This window comes from Calonectris borealis, chromosome 3 (genome assembly GCF_964195595.1).
Source record: "Calonectris borealis chromosome 3, bCalBor7.hap1.2, whole genome shotgun sequence".
Lineage (NCBI taxonomy): Eukaryota > Metazoa > Chordata > Aves > Procellariiformes > Procellariidae > Calonectris > Calonectris borealis.
The window spans coordinates 27,142,941-27,161,574 of record NC_134314.1 but is presented as its reverse complement, the minus strand read 5'-3'; the positions used below and the strand labels follow the sequence as shown (position 1 = coordinate 27,161,574).

Sequence of the window (18,634 nt, the reverse complement as noted above, 5' to 3'; positions counted from 1 at the left end):
ATAAATCCTGCTTTAAAAAAAAAATTTAAATTGAAGACATTGTCTTCTCCTACCTCTCCTTTAAAGGCTCATTGCCTAGGCTAAGTAAAATGGCTGAAAAGCACATGGTGTTCTAACTAAGAAGTTTTGCAGCCCACTTCCAGCAGGTCAGAAGTTGAGGTCCAGGACTGTCTTATAGAGTCTTCTGTTTCCAGAAGAGGAAAAACTAAAACTCAACCAAATCACGTTTTCATAAAAAGAAAAATATAGAAGTCTCCCTAGGAAAACCTTTAGTGAAACAAATACACTAAGTTTCCAAAACACTTTTGTGCTAGAGGCTCCAAGACCTCTTTGCAATTGTATCTAAGTACACCTTGTGGCCATTTCTACAAGATAACTTCAACCTTGGCAAAATATACCCACAGCTGAAGTGCTTACATGAAAAACTTATGCAAATGTGTACATAAACTTATAAAGACAGCACCTATAAAAGTCCATATAAACTGATTTATCATTATTGGGTACTGACCTTATTTCAATTCAGTTTTCTTCATTCATGAATAAGAAAGCAGCAGTATGAAAGGATTCAGATGTTTCAATTTTTTATTGTAAATCATTTGCCCCGCAATGTTTCATAACTATTTTAACTAAGGCAAATTGAAGAATGTTTACATTAACATTACTTTCATTAGCTGTAGCATGATATACAAATAGTCATATAAGCTTCAAATATGCAACCTCATTTTATCGTCGTCCAGCTCTATTCTTCAACGCTTTCAAAGTTTTCTTCATGATTGGTGCAATTTCTTCAGCAACAAAAAGAAGAGACCAGTTAGGATTACAGCAGTGAGTGACTTAAAATGGTATTAGCATAATATTAAGCATATATTAATAGACAGCAAGTTAAAACAATTATCTTGATAATCTTAGGAAATTCCATTTACTTTTGATAGGCTTCTTTCCATCTTGAGTCATGACACCTGAGCTAGAGCTTCCACTGTTGCTAGTAGGGATCAGATTTGATGAGTTATTTCTGTCTCTGCTTTCTGGAATCCTTGTTCTTTTAAAACAAGGAAATAAGAAAAAAGTTAGCTTTTGATATGAAACTACCATTTGCTCTGGCTCGTTTTGGAGAAGAAAAACTATCACAGACATTTAAGACTTTACACCTCAAAGACAGTATTTTAAGAAGTCAGTTCTGTGGTACATTTAAAAATCATAGGATAATTCAGGTTAGAAGCGACCTCAGGTAGTCATCTAGTCCATTTCCATTCTTGCACAAATTTTCTATTTATTAGATTTGATGCATCTTATTTGTCTGTCAAATTAAAGGATCAGAATTTGTGAGAGATCAAAATGTTTAGCAATATCATTGTGATTCATGATGTTCTGTGTTCTACTTTGCTCTTTGTGTTTATTTTCCTTTTCAAACACAGCTGAACTGCTAACTAGCTCTCTGCCAGAAAACGAGGGCAAATTTACAAAAATGAGTTTTCTTTTTTTTTTTTAAAAAAGTCAGAATGTCTAGGAAAAGGAATAACTAACCCTAAATATTGGGTTGGGATCCTCAATCAACAGGACAAGGACCGAGACAGGCACAGATACAGAGCTGATGCCTACTGCTAAAGACAGTTAAACCAACACAGCATTAAAGTGTCAGCATGACGTCACCAATCTGGGCAGCCTTGTACGCCTCAGAGCCAGTCACTGACGCCTGCTGCCAGTTATTGTATACTACTGCACACTGAACTGCAAACAGCAGCCTGTTAGGGATCTGGACATCTGCCATAAGACCTTTTTAGCTCCTGCAAAAACAGCTTCTTCAGTGAAGATTTCAGCTGCACAAATTCTACAACCTGCAAAACTCAGGTTTTCAGAGGACATGGTCAAAGCAATGAAGTTAAATTCATCGTGCCTAAACAAACTCTTGCTTCTCAAGAAGGCAAAGCAACAACCCTCTCACGGCTTCTTTCACACAACAGTTCTTCCTAATTTATCATGCCTGAGAAAAAAAACATGCAGGGCTTGCAGTACATCATTCAGTTCCTGGTCCAGAGATTACTGGAGCAGAAAAGACATTTACACTACTGTACTTGAAGCACCTAAACTGGAAGGCTGGTCTGTCGCAATACAGATACAACCTCCCCCCAAGGCAACTGAAAGCAAAAGCCTACCTCGAAGTGCCTTAAGCTACTGCCTTGGTGGGGGACTATCTTTTCACTGAAAACAGCAACAGTATTGAAAGAAGCTTCCTAATTTAATCAGCTAAAGGTGCAACTATAAAAACAGCGCATCTGGTGTAAAAACCGATTTTAAGAAGTTCCTACATCCAGGCTGTCATTCCTGCCCATATCACCACCATCTTGAGCAATAAGTTGAGGCTGCTCAACTAAGTCAAGCCCCTGAAATTCACAGAAAACACTTTCCCATGGTGTTGTAGGTTCCCCACCACCCCCCCCAATAAACTCAGGTCAGTTCAGTTATCTAGTTCACCTGCCTAAGACCAAACAGTTACTCAGCACAACTACAGGCACTGCAGCATCAGAACAGAAACAACTTAAAATGACTCTCCTGACATGTTCAGCTATACTAAGCTGTTGCAAACGTGATGCAAGACTGACTTAAGTTTTATTCTCCTGTTCCCAGCTACCTGTCACTATCCACGCACATACTTGTCAACCTGCATAACTGTTCCCTAATGAAAAATGTTCTACCCGCTGCCTCCCCAAAGGGATAATTTTGAGAGAGCTAGCTGCAGAGCAGTTATGCCAAGATGGGAACAACCACAGGCAATGGGGACAAGGGAGGGCACCACGCTCACCAGCAGCCACAGCAGAGTGAGTGACCACAGCTTAAGATACCCATGTTCAGGCACTATGAATACTCTCCATAGCTTTTATGGTCCAGCTGCTGGCATGTGGACTCATCAACCCATGGGGTGCTTCTGAATCAAACTGCTGGTTTTTCTTTCAGACGAGAACAGATATTCAAACAGTAAAAACCAGCAGTCTGTCTCCACATAGTTGAGAAGGAAAGAAGAGGTAGAAGCTGGCGCTACAGCTGGTTTATCTCCCTGTTGCAGCCATCCTCTTGGATACAAGAGAGTTCATTAGGCTGGCAGGAATGGTAGGGCAAACATCACATCTCAGCTTTGGTTCTCATGGATGTTGAACTACTCTGAACTAAGATGTCACACAAAAAATTTGTGCTGTACAAAGGTAACATCTGAGGAACCCCAGTTTTCTGATCCTCCAGTGATTAGTGTTGGCTACAGGCTGACTGTTCCAGACACTCCTTTAAAAGCTGCCAAACCAGAAACCCACAATCAAGAATATTAAAAGTTGCTGAGATTCACTCTGGTCAGCTGTATCGCTCTGGACAGCTGACTGGGATTTTATGAAAGCACAACATGTGGGGCTACTAGGCAGGTTTATAAACACAAAATATTAACACTGGAATCTCCCCAGGATGTCAAGCGGCATTAGTGTAATCTGGAGAAAAACAAAGCATCCACTCACTCTCCAGCTGGGAGGGTGAATTCATCACTGGCACTTTGGAGAAATGTGCAATGACAATGCATACACGGCAGAGGAGCACACAAAACTTAAAAGGCAAGTTAGTTTCTAGCCACTAGCTGCTTAAAAAAGGAAAGGAAATAGAGAGCTATTTATAACTTCAAAAATATTTTGCCAGGAAGCTTTTGTATCGACAAAGACATCTAAACTCGAATTAAAAGCGTACTACAGAACACTTACTTGCACTTCTCCATCGCATGAAGTTGGTCGACAGGTCCTGCTGTCCCGTGGATTTCTTGCTGTCGGCGAATATTCCTGGGTGGTTTTGCTGCACTGGTCATGTAAGCCATTTTTACTTGCCGGCCTAATACAGCAGCAAGAAGCAGAGGATATGCGATTTTTTTTCCCCCCTTTATGTTTAAAACTCAGTTGATAATAGGGTTGTGTGGCAATTTCTAGGTTTAAACTTTAAACTGGGAAAAAAAAATTCAGTAAAGCAGAATCTGGTACCAAAGTAGTAACTGAACCATGGCAAATCACATACAGACTGCATACAGCATTTCTTCATATTAACTTTGGTATTTATAATTACATTTATACTCTTTGCATTGTTGCTTAGAATCCTCGGTCTAACCAGTAATACTTGTCTACTGTATGCTACAAATATTATGCATTAATGTATTGTATTAATGCACGTATTAATTTTTTGAGCAACTTGTAAATTAAAAGGAACAGCATTCTTTCTTGATGTATTCTCCTACAGATACAGCATTAGTGCTCAGTGCAAATAAATTACTAAACCCTACATAGTAAGCATCAAGAATAGCAGAAGAGACTGTGTTTTATAAGTGGAAAAGCTAACCACAGATTTTACCTTTTGGTTTCTCAGACTGAGCTGAAAGAATATTTTTTGTAAGCATCTTCAGTTTTTCTTCCCTCTGATTGAACAGTCTCAAGTACATTTCACGCCAAGACTCATATTCCAGGAGGGTCTCATTTTTAAAATCTCTCTGGCAGTGTTTCTTCCACAAGTGGTCAGACTCTTCTGTGAACATCTAGTTTCAACACAAAATATCTTAAATCAAAGATTTAAAAATAACATTTTTAAGAGTACCTATTAGCTGAGCCTGTAAACACAGCCCAATCCCCCAGTGGAGAAAGGTGCAGAACAAATCCCACCACAAATGCTCTCACAGGTAATCCCAACATGGAGCGTGGCAATACCATGCAGAGATGCTGACTTCAGCCTAGAAATCACTTACCTTCAAACAGCAAAGCTCTATATTTGAGTTCATGAGCCATGCTTACAGGCTAGACTTGTGTTTCCAACACAGGCTCAGGCCACACCAGCTCTCAACTTTAGGCATCCAGAGAAGTGGCCAACTTGCACTACAAAGTGCTACACACTCAGAATCTCAATGTCCAAATGCATCGTGGAGCTGAAGTCTTAAAAGTGTAGATAAGAAATCTACCACACACATTAAATCTCACCTCAGATACTTCCTGATGCTTTGCAGCCTTAACCATTTGTAACTTGAAAAAGGTTGGTTCTATTATGACTTTCCCAGCTATTTCAGTGGTAAATACTGTGGTCTTTTTTTTTTCCCCTTATTTTTAGAAACAGAAATACTTTTCTACCCACACTGGCTTTCACTTAGTCAACAGTCATAATTCTCCCAAATGCTTTAAATCCTGACACTTGAGAAAGGGAGGCTTGATAATGACAGCTCAATTCAAAGAAATAAGTATGCAAGACAGAAAACCAGTGTAGCCCATAGTGAATCTTTATCAAAAAGGGTGCAAGGAAGGCAGAAACAGATGCCTCGTCCTCTGTGATTCCCTGAATTTAACAAGGTAGAATTTACCGGATTACATTCCTCTATTCGAAACAACTGCTCTGGTGTGCAACGTGTTAGCACAGGCTCAAGAATTTCAAAGGGCACACCTCCTACTTCATGTAGTGCTACAAGAGAGGACAGTACTTTCAGCATCTCATTTATTTTACTCAGTGGGTAACACCACTCACCAAACAGTTTAAAAATAAAAATACAAGTTAATTTTAGCAAGCACTAACAGAACACATTTTGAAGTCAGGCTATGAAAATATTTACAAATCAGCAGTTCCATACTGACTGGCAGTTATATTTGAGGATAGAGAAAGCATCTTTGAATAGCTATTACCCCATCTTTATCGATATGCACCACTCCCCTCTCTGCCTACACAAGGGAATAAACAATTTCTTGATCACTCATTCTAATTTATGTAAACAAACATCTTGGAGGGGGGGGGGGGGAAATCAGCAGGCTTTTTGGCTTATAATTTATAGGACATTATATTTTCACTAAAGTTGGAACTTTAAAAAAGGTAAGCTAACAAAACTACATTTTAGCATGGCCATAAATCCATTCTAAAGTGCCCTTCAACCTGCTCTGAGTCACCATTTGTAGGGAGGGGCAATATCTTTTAGTAGGCCAGTTTTTGGCATGGAGAAAAAAAAGAAATCAGATACCCTTTCAGGCACAGCCTGCTACAAATCCCTTAAAGTACTCACAATCGATATTGTTTTGAAGCACACGGATGCATTGTTCATACAGCGTAAGCATCTTTGAAAGACAGACTGTTTTAGAGCCGGAGTAAACTTGCATTTTAGAGTTCAGTCTCCGTCCTGTGAACTGAACTGGCTCGCTGACTTGCTGGGGTGCTTCTACAACAGGTGTTAGGGAAGCTGCAAACAAAACATTAGGCAGGGTTTCCTTTACCTCCTGACATTTTACAATGCTTTAAACATTCAGCTTTGAGAGAAACACAGCTGATAGGACACGTGTATATTCATTTTTCTTGAAATACAAAGTTACTGCATTACAGTTTGGGGCCCTTATGCGTACTATATCTTACAGAAGTCCATTCATCATCATCTAACACCAAGACAGCATGTACGTTGCAAGTGAGCTGCACCGACTCAAACCAGCCTTACATTATTTAGCTCAGGTCTACATGAGCTGTATTCACATCTAGATTACGCTGTTACCAGTCTACAGAACATTATTGATCTTCCCAAGTTATCCTAGAGAAGCCGCAAGCTGCAATAGCAGGGATGTTTCAAGACCAGAGTGACATGAAACCACTGAAACCTCACAAGAGCTGCTAGGGGAACCACTGGCACTTTGTGTCACCTACCTATAAAGATGCTAGCAAGTTCCTATGCTGAAGCTACACCTAGCACTTCCTATATTTGTTTTACCTAAGATAATTTCTACTAAGGCTTTGCCTGCTATAAGGTACAGACAGGAGTAAAGATAAATGGAGCCTATAGAACTATCACCTGATCTATGCCTTCTCTACATCTGTGGTAACCTTCCACAGTATTTCTTTATTCAGCAAGCCATAAGAGGGAAGCCTTTATAACTCACTTCATCTTTAACATGACTTCTACAGACAAGAAAATGAAGGTGATGCATTTCTTTGCCATCGACAGATGAGCTAATATAGTTTATTAGGAAATGGGATAAAGATGTCTCTACATAGAGCTGTAAAAACCTGCACTGTTTCACATTTATCAGCTTTGCATACTACTTACCTTTAAAATCTGCAGCATATGAGGGAGACGAGATTGAGATGCCTGTCAGAAATTTAGGCAGTGGAGTATTAAGAAGATCTTGGAGGGATGCCACCTTGGCCTGTGCACAGTCAAGGAAATATTGCTTCAACATTACAAATTTGGTTTTACTGAGGCTTAAAATAACCTACAAAAAAACCGCTTAAGCAAACCCCAAAGTTAACTAGGATAACTAGAATTATTGCTTTTCTGCACTAAAATGTACTCACTGGATTACTTTTCAGCGTATCCTTTCATACTCTACCTACCAAGACTATATCACAAAAGGAACTTAGTGGGATATCTGCAATCAGTGCATAAAAAGAGATTAAAGAACAGAGCAGATGTGTTCAGCTAACAGGCTTTCAGATAACTCACTACTGAGGTTAGAAGCGTGCAGTGAAAGAGACAAAACTGCAAGATGACGAAACTACAATTAAATGTTTAAAGGCAAACTAAATGCCATCCTGAAAGATAAGAAACAGCTTTATACCTGGTCCTATCAACTCTCCTATATTGTGCCGGATAAGCCATTTAGCCTAAATTTTTTCACAGATAATCCCTTAAAAAGGGATTTAAAGATGTGGCAGTCTGCTACGTTCAGGTCCCTACAAATGCTCAGCATTATGTGCAACATCTAAATTGGGTCTTAAGTGTTCCCCAATTGTAAGCCAGGCACTTACAGCCCAAAACTTGCATCTCCCTGAACTTCATTTCAGTATCTTTAATAGCTTTTCACAACTGCTTGAACATCCAAGATTTTTCCTCAAACAGTTTATGCTACAGTGTCATACACAAGCCTCTACATTAATATTTCTCCATTTGGGACAGAAGATACCACATTCAGATTGCAGATCTTCCACAATAAAGCCTGGAGCTTTCACAGTGTACAAAAGGGCTTCATTTAAAAGGTCTAGTTAATACACGTTTAGATCTACCTTGGCTCAGAGGAGCTATTTAAGCTTCTTCCACTTCAAGGGACTAGAATAGTTCACATAACGAACACGTATAAACTATTTTTATATGCAATACTGAGGTTTACTTCAATGCATTAAAAGAAGAAAGTTCAGTTCCACTGCAGACCTTAACATTCACTATTAAATAACCACAGCATCTGACAAAACGACTGTGCTATACACAAACAGCTGCTATAGTCACAAACCAGGCTGGTCAAGAGCAGAAGGGGACATCTTTCCAAAGGTAAGGACCTTTACTTTGCAGGTAAAAACCATATTAGCTGATATGGATCAAAGACTATTGCCATATTGGAAATCATCCTAAAAATACAAGACAAGTTGATTGTAAACTGCCAGTATGCAATAAACAGTCTTTTTTTTGCCCCAGCTGAATTTCACTGAAAATAAGAGAGCAAAGCACTTATTCGTCTGCAGTTTATTATCTCAACCATGAAGTGGTTTACCTTTTTATTGGGAGTTTCTGATTGATCATCCTCACATTTTTTTAATTCTTCCTCTCCCTCTTTTGCATGAGAAAATTTTGAAGTAGGACAAGCCTTCCTCTTTCTTTTTTTGGTAACCTGATCATAATTAAGATAAGATTCAAAAGACATAGTAGGGGGCTCAAATTCCTCATCACTAGGTAATTTGGCTTTGCTTTTTGTGACAAATTTCTGTTTTGCTTTCTTCACATGCTTAGTATTTCTCTGTTTGGAACCATCCTTACTAGGCTTTTTCTTCAGGAGTGATAAGTCTTTATTGGCTACAGAGGAACACTGCTTTTCTGAAACTTTCTTGCTGTCTGTGGAGATTGTCTCTTTGAAGTCACTTTCTTTAGCTTGAGGAGTGGTACCCTGAGAAGCATGCTTAGAACTACTGCTGCTACATTCTTTATTATCACATTCTTTTTGAGACTCAGAATCTCTGCTTTGGTGGGTCTTTTCACTACAAGTACACTGCTTATTCAACTTTTTAGAAATAGGAGCGCTATTGGAACTTCTGGAGGCCAGCACAGATGCTTTGGACTTCTCTGAAGGCTTAATCTCCTTGGAAATGGAAGATTTTGTCTTATCTTTTTCTTTTTCAGTACTTTGTTTTCTTCCACTGCAACATAAAAAAAAAAAAAAAAAATCACATTCCATGCTACATCTGATGCTGAGTTCTTGAATCTTTTTACCTACATTAGTAAATCAAAAGCATTAAATCACGCCATGTGTCATAATTTTACAAAATCCAGAACTGTGCTCTGCTGTGCTCTTATTCTTCCATTATCAGTACAGAACCCCAGAGAAGCAGCTCTTGGGTCCAACACCACTAAATACTGCAACAAGAATTGACAGCAAGACAAGTGGGGAGTAGGGACATAACCATCAGTACGAAAACATGCCTGATGCAGTACTATTTGCTTATAACATGTTGGATACCACTTTTTACACAAGTTTCCCTGCACGTTTTATGACACAGACATGGCACTTGAAATAACTAGGAGAAAGAGAATTTATGACATGCTCTGTAGATGATACAGATTACAACAGGTCAGCCTTTATGCTTTGCTTATCATGGGTTCTGGTATTTCACTTTCCTGTTGTTTGAACAACTTCAGATTTAAAATGCACTGTTTAGTCAATCTAAACCTTTGGCTTTCTCAGCTCAACTGCCCAAAATTTTCGGAGGTCTGCAAAACATCTAAGCACAGTCAGCCTGGCCATGGCAGTGGTGGCTGCTTCATTCTGAGAAGAAATCACATCTCTTTAGTGTGACTCCTCCAATATTGGAAGCCTCTCTCAGTCCACAAGAACATTATAGGAAAGCCCTCTATACAACCTAATCACTGCAGAGCTGCCTTATTTCACCACCACTCTGGGAAGAAAGAGCAAGCTTCCCACTTCCCTGAAGAAATGCAGAGCGGTGCTCATCACTGGCTTAGTCCTGCTTGCATCAGCTGGGACCTAAGAACTTGTGCCAGTCAAAAAAAGGACAGTTGAAGTCTGAGTGCTGGCTGGCTAACTGACCAATACTTGTTGCTCTGATTTGTTTTCAGATATTTTATAAAAGACGGATTCATTTCTTCCATTCAATTTAAGCATTTGTTCTAATGCATATTTATCACTCCAAACACTTCCCTAAGTTTTCCAAGCTGTATTTTACAAAGTTACACCACAGTATAATTAACTTCTAGGAAAAAAGTTAGTTCACACCTACCTTTTATTTTCTGGAGGAATAAGTTTTTTCCATTGTTTTACCAGGGTTTTAGCTACATTCCCAGCAGTGGCATGTTTCCTAAAACTGTTAACTGTTTTGCCTATGCCAGTTTCCTGTTGAAGACAGTGTAAGAAAGATGGGCAGAGTAAGTCACAACTATCATCCCAAATAAAGCCTTCTCTAAAACTACTACACAAACAGTATTAGTCTAGTAGTCAGAGAATTCTTATGGCAGCTAAAGAAATAATAAATGCAGTCTTTATACTGCAAACAAATGAAGAAAAGGTAAATATTTATAACCAAATATGGGGAACAAAATACAGTTTTAATTCATAAAACTAAGAGAAGCAATTTTTCTCCATTAAGTGTATTTCAGGTATTTCACTAGGCTCAAATGCTTATGCCCACAAAATGCATACTGCCCTAGTGAATTAACCAATTCACATTCCCTTTAGGCTTATGCAGGTACATTTCAGCATGTTAGAGAGCACATATGATGGATGTATTGTAATCTAAAATGCATCTCAACCAGGATTAGTATGGGGTAGGGGAGTCAGAGGAGCAGAGTTCATATGACTCAGCTCATATGACTCAGTCTCAGTTTCAGCCACAGGGAAAAAAGGAAAAAAAAACCTTTAACATTTAAAACCTGTCATCTTCTGTTTTCCCCCAGTACAATTATTTTCACATTATTGTTGTGCCTTCAAATCTTGCTCTAGTGAGTTTTATGTTGTTTAAGCACAACTATCTTGCAGACTTTGAGTGTATGCGTCATAGGTGATTTTTTTTAATCCTGTATTATCATTAAGTATCTCTGATTCACAAACTCTCACTTTTAAGATGTATACAAAACCTGGAATTCACTAGGTTAGCAGCAACCTGTTCATGCTCTTGCTAACTACTGAAATGATAATTCCGTGAAGCCTGAGCAACAGCTACACACGTGCTATTCCCACATAATTGTCTCACACCTTAGAAAGGGCTTCTTTAATTTCACTTTAAGGAGATTTAGCTTCTATACGATTGTAGCAATGCCGGTTTGGTAGGTCAGTGTATTGCAAATAGATGCAAGAAATTTGGTGGGATTATTTCCTAAAGCTATTTATGTTCTTCAAATGCGTTGAAAATATGTGGAATCCTCAGTTGTAAGACATCTCTTTCTTCTATTTGACTTGACGGCTTCCATCAAAGTCTGTCACATTATAAAACATGCAAGTCTGCTGGGAACATTAGCTGTCTGCAGAAGCCCTTTGTCATTTTAAACAACTAATTGCAATATGAGATTATTTTGTTTTCCAATAAAAATACATAAATATTGCTGTATTCCAGTAGAAGTCTACCTGTGTTTAGGCAGGCAAATGCCTTTTTGCCTGAATAGGCCAGCCAAATACCTTAATTACCATACTTTTCTCTTACTCTTCAAAGAGCTCTCTCACAAAACCCCACATTTTTCTTCTTCCCAAAATACAGACACATTGCTCATAATAACTAGAAGCTTCATAGACCAGTGTGAGACTTTCTTACATAAAATTTGATAGGATGCAGCTTGAGTAAGGATACAAGTCACAAGTATCCTTACTTTATAACTTGGGATGCCTGCTCTTTAAGTGCAAGAAACTAACCTTGAGCTGCTAATAAAAGACAGAAGATTTAGACAACTAACCTAAGGAATGGTCCACCCATATTTGCTTTGTCTTAAGCACTGACTTGAAAGCAATTTTACAGTGAGAAGAAACCAACCCAGAGCAGCAAAGTGTTCTGTATATGCTCAGATTCCTGCTCACTACTATCACTGTTGGCATAATACTGCATTTGTCAAGTCATATGCCCAGCTTCCAGCTGGCTTTTGGAAAAGGCTCCATGGTTCCTTGTACAGAGCTCTAAACAAATCATGATGAAGAGTCAAAATCACAAAATGCAACAATGTTCACTGCTACTATGATTGCAGACCCCTGACATTTACACAGTAATTCACTATGGAGGAGTTTAATGTTTTATTAGTCACTTACCAATAGAATATCCAGTGATATATCCAAATCCTGTAGTACCTTAAGTGTTTTTACAATCTGGAAGGAAACATTAGATTTTCTTTTTTTAAACAAACATTCGTAAGTTCCATTCTGTTTTTCTCATCCCTATTCACATGTTTAATCCAAAAATACTCAATAGTGTTAAGAGGAATATCCAGTAACTCCAGGAAAACGTGAGCACTCCTTTACTGCACATCAGGGCTGTGTCTGAAGTCTGTGCTGTGAACCAGTACAGTTCTGCCAACCCCCCAATTTCAGTAATATCAGAAAATCCAATAGGTGTGAATTTACCACTACAGAGGTTACATTAAAGATCAATAATACAGTAGTACAGGCTACATATATATGCCCACACTCCTCATGTAGCAGTGACCCTCATTTGTCACAGAACCGATAGAAAAGCTGCATTATGCAGAACCAGCAAAAAGCAGCAAGTCCCCTAGCAGGTCTCCCAGTCAGCAGCACTACTCCATCAGCCTGGGCCAAGAAAGGAATAGAGCTGGTGAGAGCCCACTTTGCAAAAACTAAGGTTTTGAAAACTTAACTGCAATTTGTACATTAACAAACGAGCTCAAGCTAGAACAGCTGTTTTGTTTTGCACTGATGAAGTGTACACCTGTTAACAAAACTCAACATTTCCATCAAAGCAGGAAAGAATTTTTCAAATACAAAATGGCTCATCTTCCTATGAGAAGTGTTTTAACAACACAAAAGTTCCATTTATAAGCAGAGTATAAATTTCTTTGGCAATATAATACAATTTCTTTGGCAATGGGTATACAGCACCCCAGAGTCTTGTAGTTGACCATACACAAGCAATTTACCTTATCTTTCACAAACTTCCATGAAGCTATGTTATGTAGATGACAAAATTAATGTGGAACTGAACTAACGTAATTTCTTAAGGCTTTCACAAAGCCTGGAATACTAATGAAGTTTTTCAGATCATTGCCATTTCTAAATGCAATGGCAGGAACCTGCAGGAATGCAAAACAGACTACCTAGAAACATTTTAACTACAACAACAGCTATGATAACTTAAATAACTGATGAACTGTTATTTATCATATTAGATATTGCTTCTGAAATGGTGTTGCAGGAGGTAGAAGAGGTACTAAAATAAGTGAGTAGCAAACTTGAAGAAACAATTTACAAATAGCACTGGGGGGATATTTTTCTCTACTATTGTTCCAAGTTTCATTGTTCCTATAATGCATTAGTAGTGGAATCCCACACTTGACACCGAATTTCACTGTGTACAGTGGGCTCTATCTACATGCCTGGCATGCAGTTCTTCCTGTGAATCATCCACCCTGCAATAGTGTTTCTGAGACCCAGAGAAGTACCGGAGAAATGTTTCACAGCCTGGGAAAACATGAGAAAAGCTGTAACAGCAAGACATACACCTAGGACCAGAGGTAACAAATCAACTTACTCCCAAAAAGTTCAGCTAACTACAAAATGGCAGGATACCTACAAAAAAGCTTCCTGACCAAAATTTTGGAACCAGTATGAAAGCCATGTGAAGTTCTGCTTATCTCCTAATTAAGGATAAGATACTCCCTGAGCCAGCAAGTTGAGTCAACGATATAGGCAATGAAGTTAAAAACAATTTTGCATCTCAAGAGAACTACTCTTCCTTTTAAGGACAATACAAGCTTAACCTTTAACTTTTTTCCAGACAATTCACAGGTGTAGACTACATATTTTGTGAGCTGAAGACTTTTTCTAAATAATCCCCATCAGGAAGTGTGTTGCAAAGATGCTTAAGTAAAACAAATAATTGCTCATAATATTAAATCAAAATCATTAGAAACTATGTTATCAGTGTCAGGTTAGTTAATTTTCTTATTTAATTAAAAATATATCCCCATTCATTCAATTTATTTTTCAATCAAAAAGACATAACCCATTGCTGAGGAGATATATTGTGCTATATAGGATGACTAGATACTCAAGCAGTGCAAACCCCCGGGAATAAATCCTACAGCCCAAAGACAATCCTATACACAGAAGAAAACTAAAAGATGTTTTCATCAAGCTGCAAGGTGAATGGGGGTTTTGAGCGTTTCCTCTTGATGGGTTTTGCACCAAATTAATTCATAAAGCTCAGTTCATTTCAGAAGAACAGATTCAGGAAGCAGGCAATTACTATTCATACAACTTCAAAACAACAGGCTAAATTACAAAAGTACCTAGATGACAAGCATGTCTGAAAACAGTCAACACATTTTAATGAAAGACAAAACTTCCAAAGTTTTCTAAACCAAAGACCACACTGTTCATTTTGCTTTCTTGAAACGTGTATCACATTTGGCAAATTAAGACAGATAAGAGGGTTTCATTAAAAAGAAAATAGAAAGCATTGATCAAACACTCTGACAATTCTTTTAGGAGAAACAATCCTGATCTCTCGAAAGCAGGGAACCACTTAAGCTGCGGTGAGATCAGCAGCTATGCACGTACCGGACTACCAGGGGAGAGAGAGCTCCATTTGCCTTGTACTGTAACTGGGCAATGTAAATGGCAGCATCCAGCCTGCCGGTAGGAATCACCCATCTCCGAGCCCTCGGCATTTAAAACCAAACTTACTTACAGAGACAATGAGGAAACAAGCAAATGTAATTTGTGGCAAACATCAGTAACAGCAGAGAAACTTTCTATTTATCCTATTTGCTGGAGAGTTTTGATTTCTCTATTAAAGACTAGGAGGGGCTGTTTGCTTTTTAAAGCACAAATACCAAGCTCCATTACCTATCAGACTTTGCTGAAGGCCACAGAAAGCTATATTGTGAAACATAAGACATAGTCACTGAAACTTAAAAGCTTGTTAGAAACACGACCTTTGGTGTCATTATATTTATATGGCGGACTATTACATTTATTACATAAAATAAGGCAAAAAGAAACAGTCATTTATCTGAAGTCTGTTCAGAGCAGGCCTTCAAAAACAAAATGAAGATTGACTGTTGAGGTGCCTTGCTCTAACCATACCTTTTACCATAGCATTTGTAGCCCAGCTGGCTCTTCTTTTCTCCCTGGACTGTACCCAGTAATTTTTCCCCAAGTCCTTCCATATACACACAATACATATGTAACCCTCTACTGGTTTTCAGACTATTTTACCTTGTATACCACTATCAACTACACCCTCATGGAAAAACTCTATTGACTTTAAAAGAGATGTAAACTTTATAAAAAAAACTATAAAGAACATAAAAGTTATTTCTATATATGATTCCTGAACTGTTCTATGCAATTCCTAAATACATCCTGATTTCTAGAAGATGAGTTAAAGCCTTTAGGATTGTTGTTTTTCCAATAAATGGCACTCCAAGCAAGCCCAAGACACAGGTCTTCGTGCAATGTAAACAGACAACAGAAGCAGAGCCTTATGGACAAACTGAGAGCTGGCACACACATATTAGTGTGAGACAAAAGCAAAGGTGACAACAGGAGCAAGAGTGAGCTAAAATGAAGGGGAGGAGGGAAAGCAGGCAGGCATTAGGAAAGCAGAGGGCAAAGGTAATGAGCAATAGGTAAGAAGCATGTGAGCAAACAAAATTTTCCAAAGTCAAAACTGAAAGCAGAGTGATGATAACAACAGACCCCAGGTGCACTGAGTTTGGTCCCTTCCCACTGCACCAGTGCTGCTCTGGCCTCCCTTTTATGAGTGTTTTAAAGTCACCTCACTTTTCCTAGCTGAGCCTGGACCCTCAGGAAGGATGGGACACATTAATGGGTCCCCAGGCCATCTGTGGTCAAGGGACCGACGCAACACTTCACCACAATAACGCCTTCTTGCTTTCTCTCCTCCCCCCCACTTCGTTGCTCACTAGCTGCATCTCTCTCTCTCAAAGGGATCCTTATGATTATTTAGCCTGTTCTCTTCTACAACACAGCATGTGAAATTTCACCAAGTGGTAAATCCACATCAAGTCCATAACTTCTGGCTGAGCTAGACAGCTCATTTGAAAGAGTACCAGGACTTCGAAGACAACATGTCAGAAAAACCCAGTGCACTCCCAAGCGAGTCATTCCTATGCCCTCAGTAAAATAAAAAAGCTTCCCTAAAAAAATTGTCTAGTTTTGCTTTCAGCTACTGAATCTCATGATCTTTTTCTGCTAAATAAAGGAATCTTCTTCCAAACATCTTATACAACACAGAAGCCTAAACACTAATCACACACTTTACCTTGGTTCTTCAGTTTCAGTAAGTTATGCTAGCCAGAGCTATAGCCATTCTCGAGCTGTCTTACTATCCCTCCAGCTTGGCAGCGTTGTTTTTAAAACAGTCCCCAGACTGTTTTTAAATATTCCTGATATTGTCCCTCTAATACTATATAGCAGTAATAATATAACCCTGCTAAGCTACCCAAAGATAGCATTTATTCCATAAGCCACTGCATTGTACTGCAATTTCATGCTCAACCGGTAATACATCAGAGCTCCGAATCATTTTCTGAGTCAATGCTTTCCAAAATACAGTCTCCTATTCCGAGTGACCTATATTGCCAGCTCCTAGCTGTGACTTTCCACTGAGCCATGTTAAAATGCATGTTGCTCAAATGAATGTAGCCTAACACATGACTAAAGTTGGTTTCTAGAAGAGTCTCCCTCTCACAAATTACTTCAGTATTTGTAGTATTTCCCTACAATGTTTGCTGTCTTCTAAATTAAGAAAGATTTGAGTAGCATCATGTCAAGAACAGATGCATAATCACCTCCCACCCCAAAAAAAGCCACCACAAACCCACAAACAAAACCACAAATCAACATTGTTTTCTGATGAGGTTTGGCACTTATTTTTGATGAGTGCAATCGAAATCCATTTTACGTATTGCATCAGGTCCATAGCATTGCTACTGTAATCAGCACCATACAGAAGCAAAGCAAATGCCCTAAGAGACTTGCATATATTTATGACAGCTAGCATCAGCTGAATATAATTTGAGATAAATTTGGCAGTACGTATCTACATAAAGTCTCATGGAGTGGCATGGATCATGGCAACATCCTTTAATTCTACACCAATTACATCTTACATGCAACACCATGCAGCCAGTCAACACATTCCTTCATGATCAATGTCGATGAAGACCTGTATAAACCATATTTACCTGTATAAACAATAGCACAGTATTTTTTTTTCCTGTCCTGCTGAACTTCCCTAGTACCTTGAGCATCATTCAATACCTAAATCATTAGTTCTGTTCATTCTTTGGTCAATTCTCTGAAAACTCACCGGGGTAGCTATCAAACTTTGCACATTACAAAGCTTTTGATATGAACAATCGGTGTTCTGCATCTTCCCTGGTTACTATCAGATCAGAAAGTATTTAGCAATTATTAAAAAGTACCAAGACAAATATTATTCTCATGGAACAGAAATATTTGACAACACCAACATGTACCTACATACATATCTGTAATATTGATTTATTATTCTTTCCACGCACACCTAAAACTTTCCTCTTTGCTTTTAAATATAACCACATATTTTCTATTACTAGATTTACCTTTTATTAGCAGCGAATTTCATGACTGCCAGTTTACAGCTATCAGTTTCTCACTTCCTCTACCACTCCTTAGTCCCTCTTATCCATAAATATTTCTATTTCACTAGACAGAGTTTTACCAAGGACAGCAGAAGTGCTACAGCACCACCATTAGTCTCATTTTATGCAGCACCTGCTTGCAGTCATGCCACATAAAAACTGTGCATCTCCTCCCTTAACAGAACCCAACCTGCCATGGCTATTCACGTTTTTCACTTGAGTTGAATGTGTTTTGAAACTTACTGTTTTGGGATCACTTAAAAATTAATTACCTCTAGAATTGTTTCTTTCTTTTCCCTTTCAATCTCTTGCTCAGAATAGCTTATCAACACCAAGTATTAAAAAATTCGAAGACTATAATATCTGATAATTTCTGTAGCACAAGAAGAAATTTTACGTTCATTGAACTGCAAATTAAAACATCTGAAGAAGCACCTGCGCAGATATTTGCATTTTGGACAGATATAGCCTACAGCACTGGCATTCAGGAAGATAAACCATTATTAGCTAAGAAAATTAGCATTTCCTATATATGCATACACACACACACACATTCTGAAAACACACAGTAGATATGATTAATAACTAAGCTTTTCATGTTCATTAACTACCAAATACAATGCAGATTAAATTTTACTGCCGCCTTCTGCCTCCAAATACTTCCACAAACTTGTAGGAAGTTTTAATGTCTTAGAAATCTATCATGGCAAATCTGTTCTGTACTTTCAAACCTTCAAAATTCAACTCTCAAAAAAATACCCCACCCTTTTGAATACATTTTTTTCAGTCAAATGTGAT

At 38.4% G+C, this 18,634-nt stretch overlaps 1 protein-coding gene across 5 annotated transcripts in view; it reads right to left on the bottom strand.

Annotated features, from left to right (window-relative positions):
• The window catches only part of LOC142080200 (elongin-A-like), a 28,907-nt gene that overhangs the window by 9,100 nt on the left and 1,173 nt on the right, over nt 1-18,634 (bottom strand). For 2 of the 5 annotated variants that reach the window (XR_012672899.1, XM_075145241.1), the window contains exons 2-11: nt 12,258-12,314; nt 10,249-10,361; nt 8,511-9,150; nt 7,073-7,172; nt 6,047-6,220; nt 5,360-5,457; nt 4,369-4,549; nt 3,735-3,858; nt 924-1,039; nt 718-785 (exon numbers count right to left, since the gene is read on the bottom strand). Coding sequence is in view for 4 of the 5 variants with exons in the window: in XM_075145241.1 (XP_075001342.1) it covers nt 724-785; nt 924-1,039; nt 3,735-3,858; nt 4,369-4,549; nt 5,360-5,457; nt 6,047-6,220; nt 7,073-7,172; nt 8,511-9,150; nt 10,249-10,361; nt 12,258-12,314 (1,665 nt within the window). In the remaining variant the exon portion in view is untranslated. Of the gene's footprint in view, nt 1-564; nt 786-923; nt 1,040-3,734; nt 3,859-4,368; nt 4,550-5,359; nt 5,458-6,046; nt 6,221-7,072; nt 7,173-8,510; nt 9,151-10,248; nt 10,362-12,257; nt 12,315-18,634 lie in introns of those variants that run through there. The other 3 variants (XM_075145238.1, XM_075145240.1, XM_075145239.1) reach the window with 3 other exon arrangements.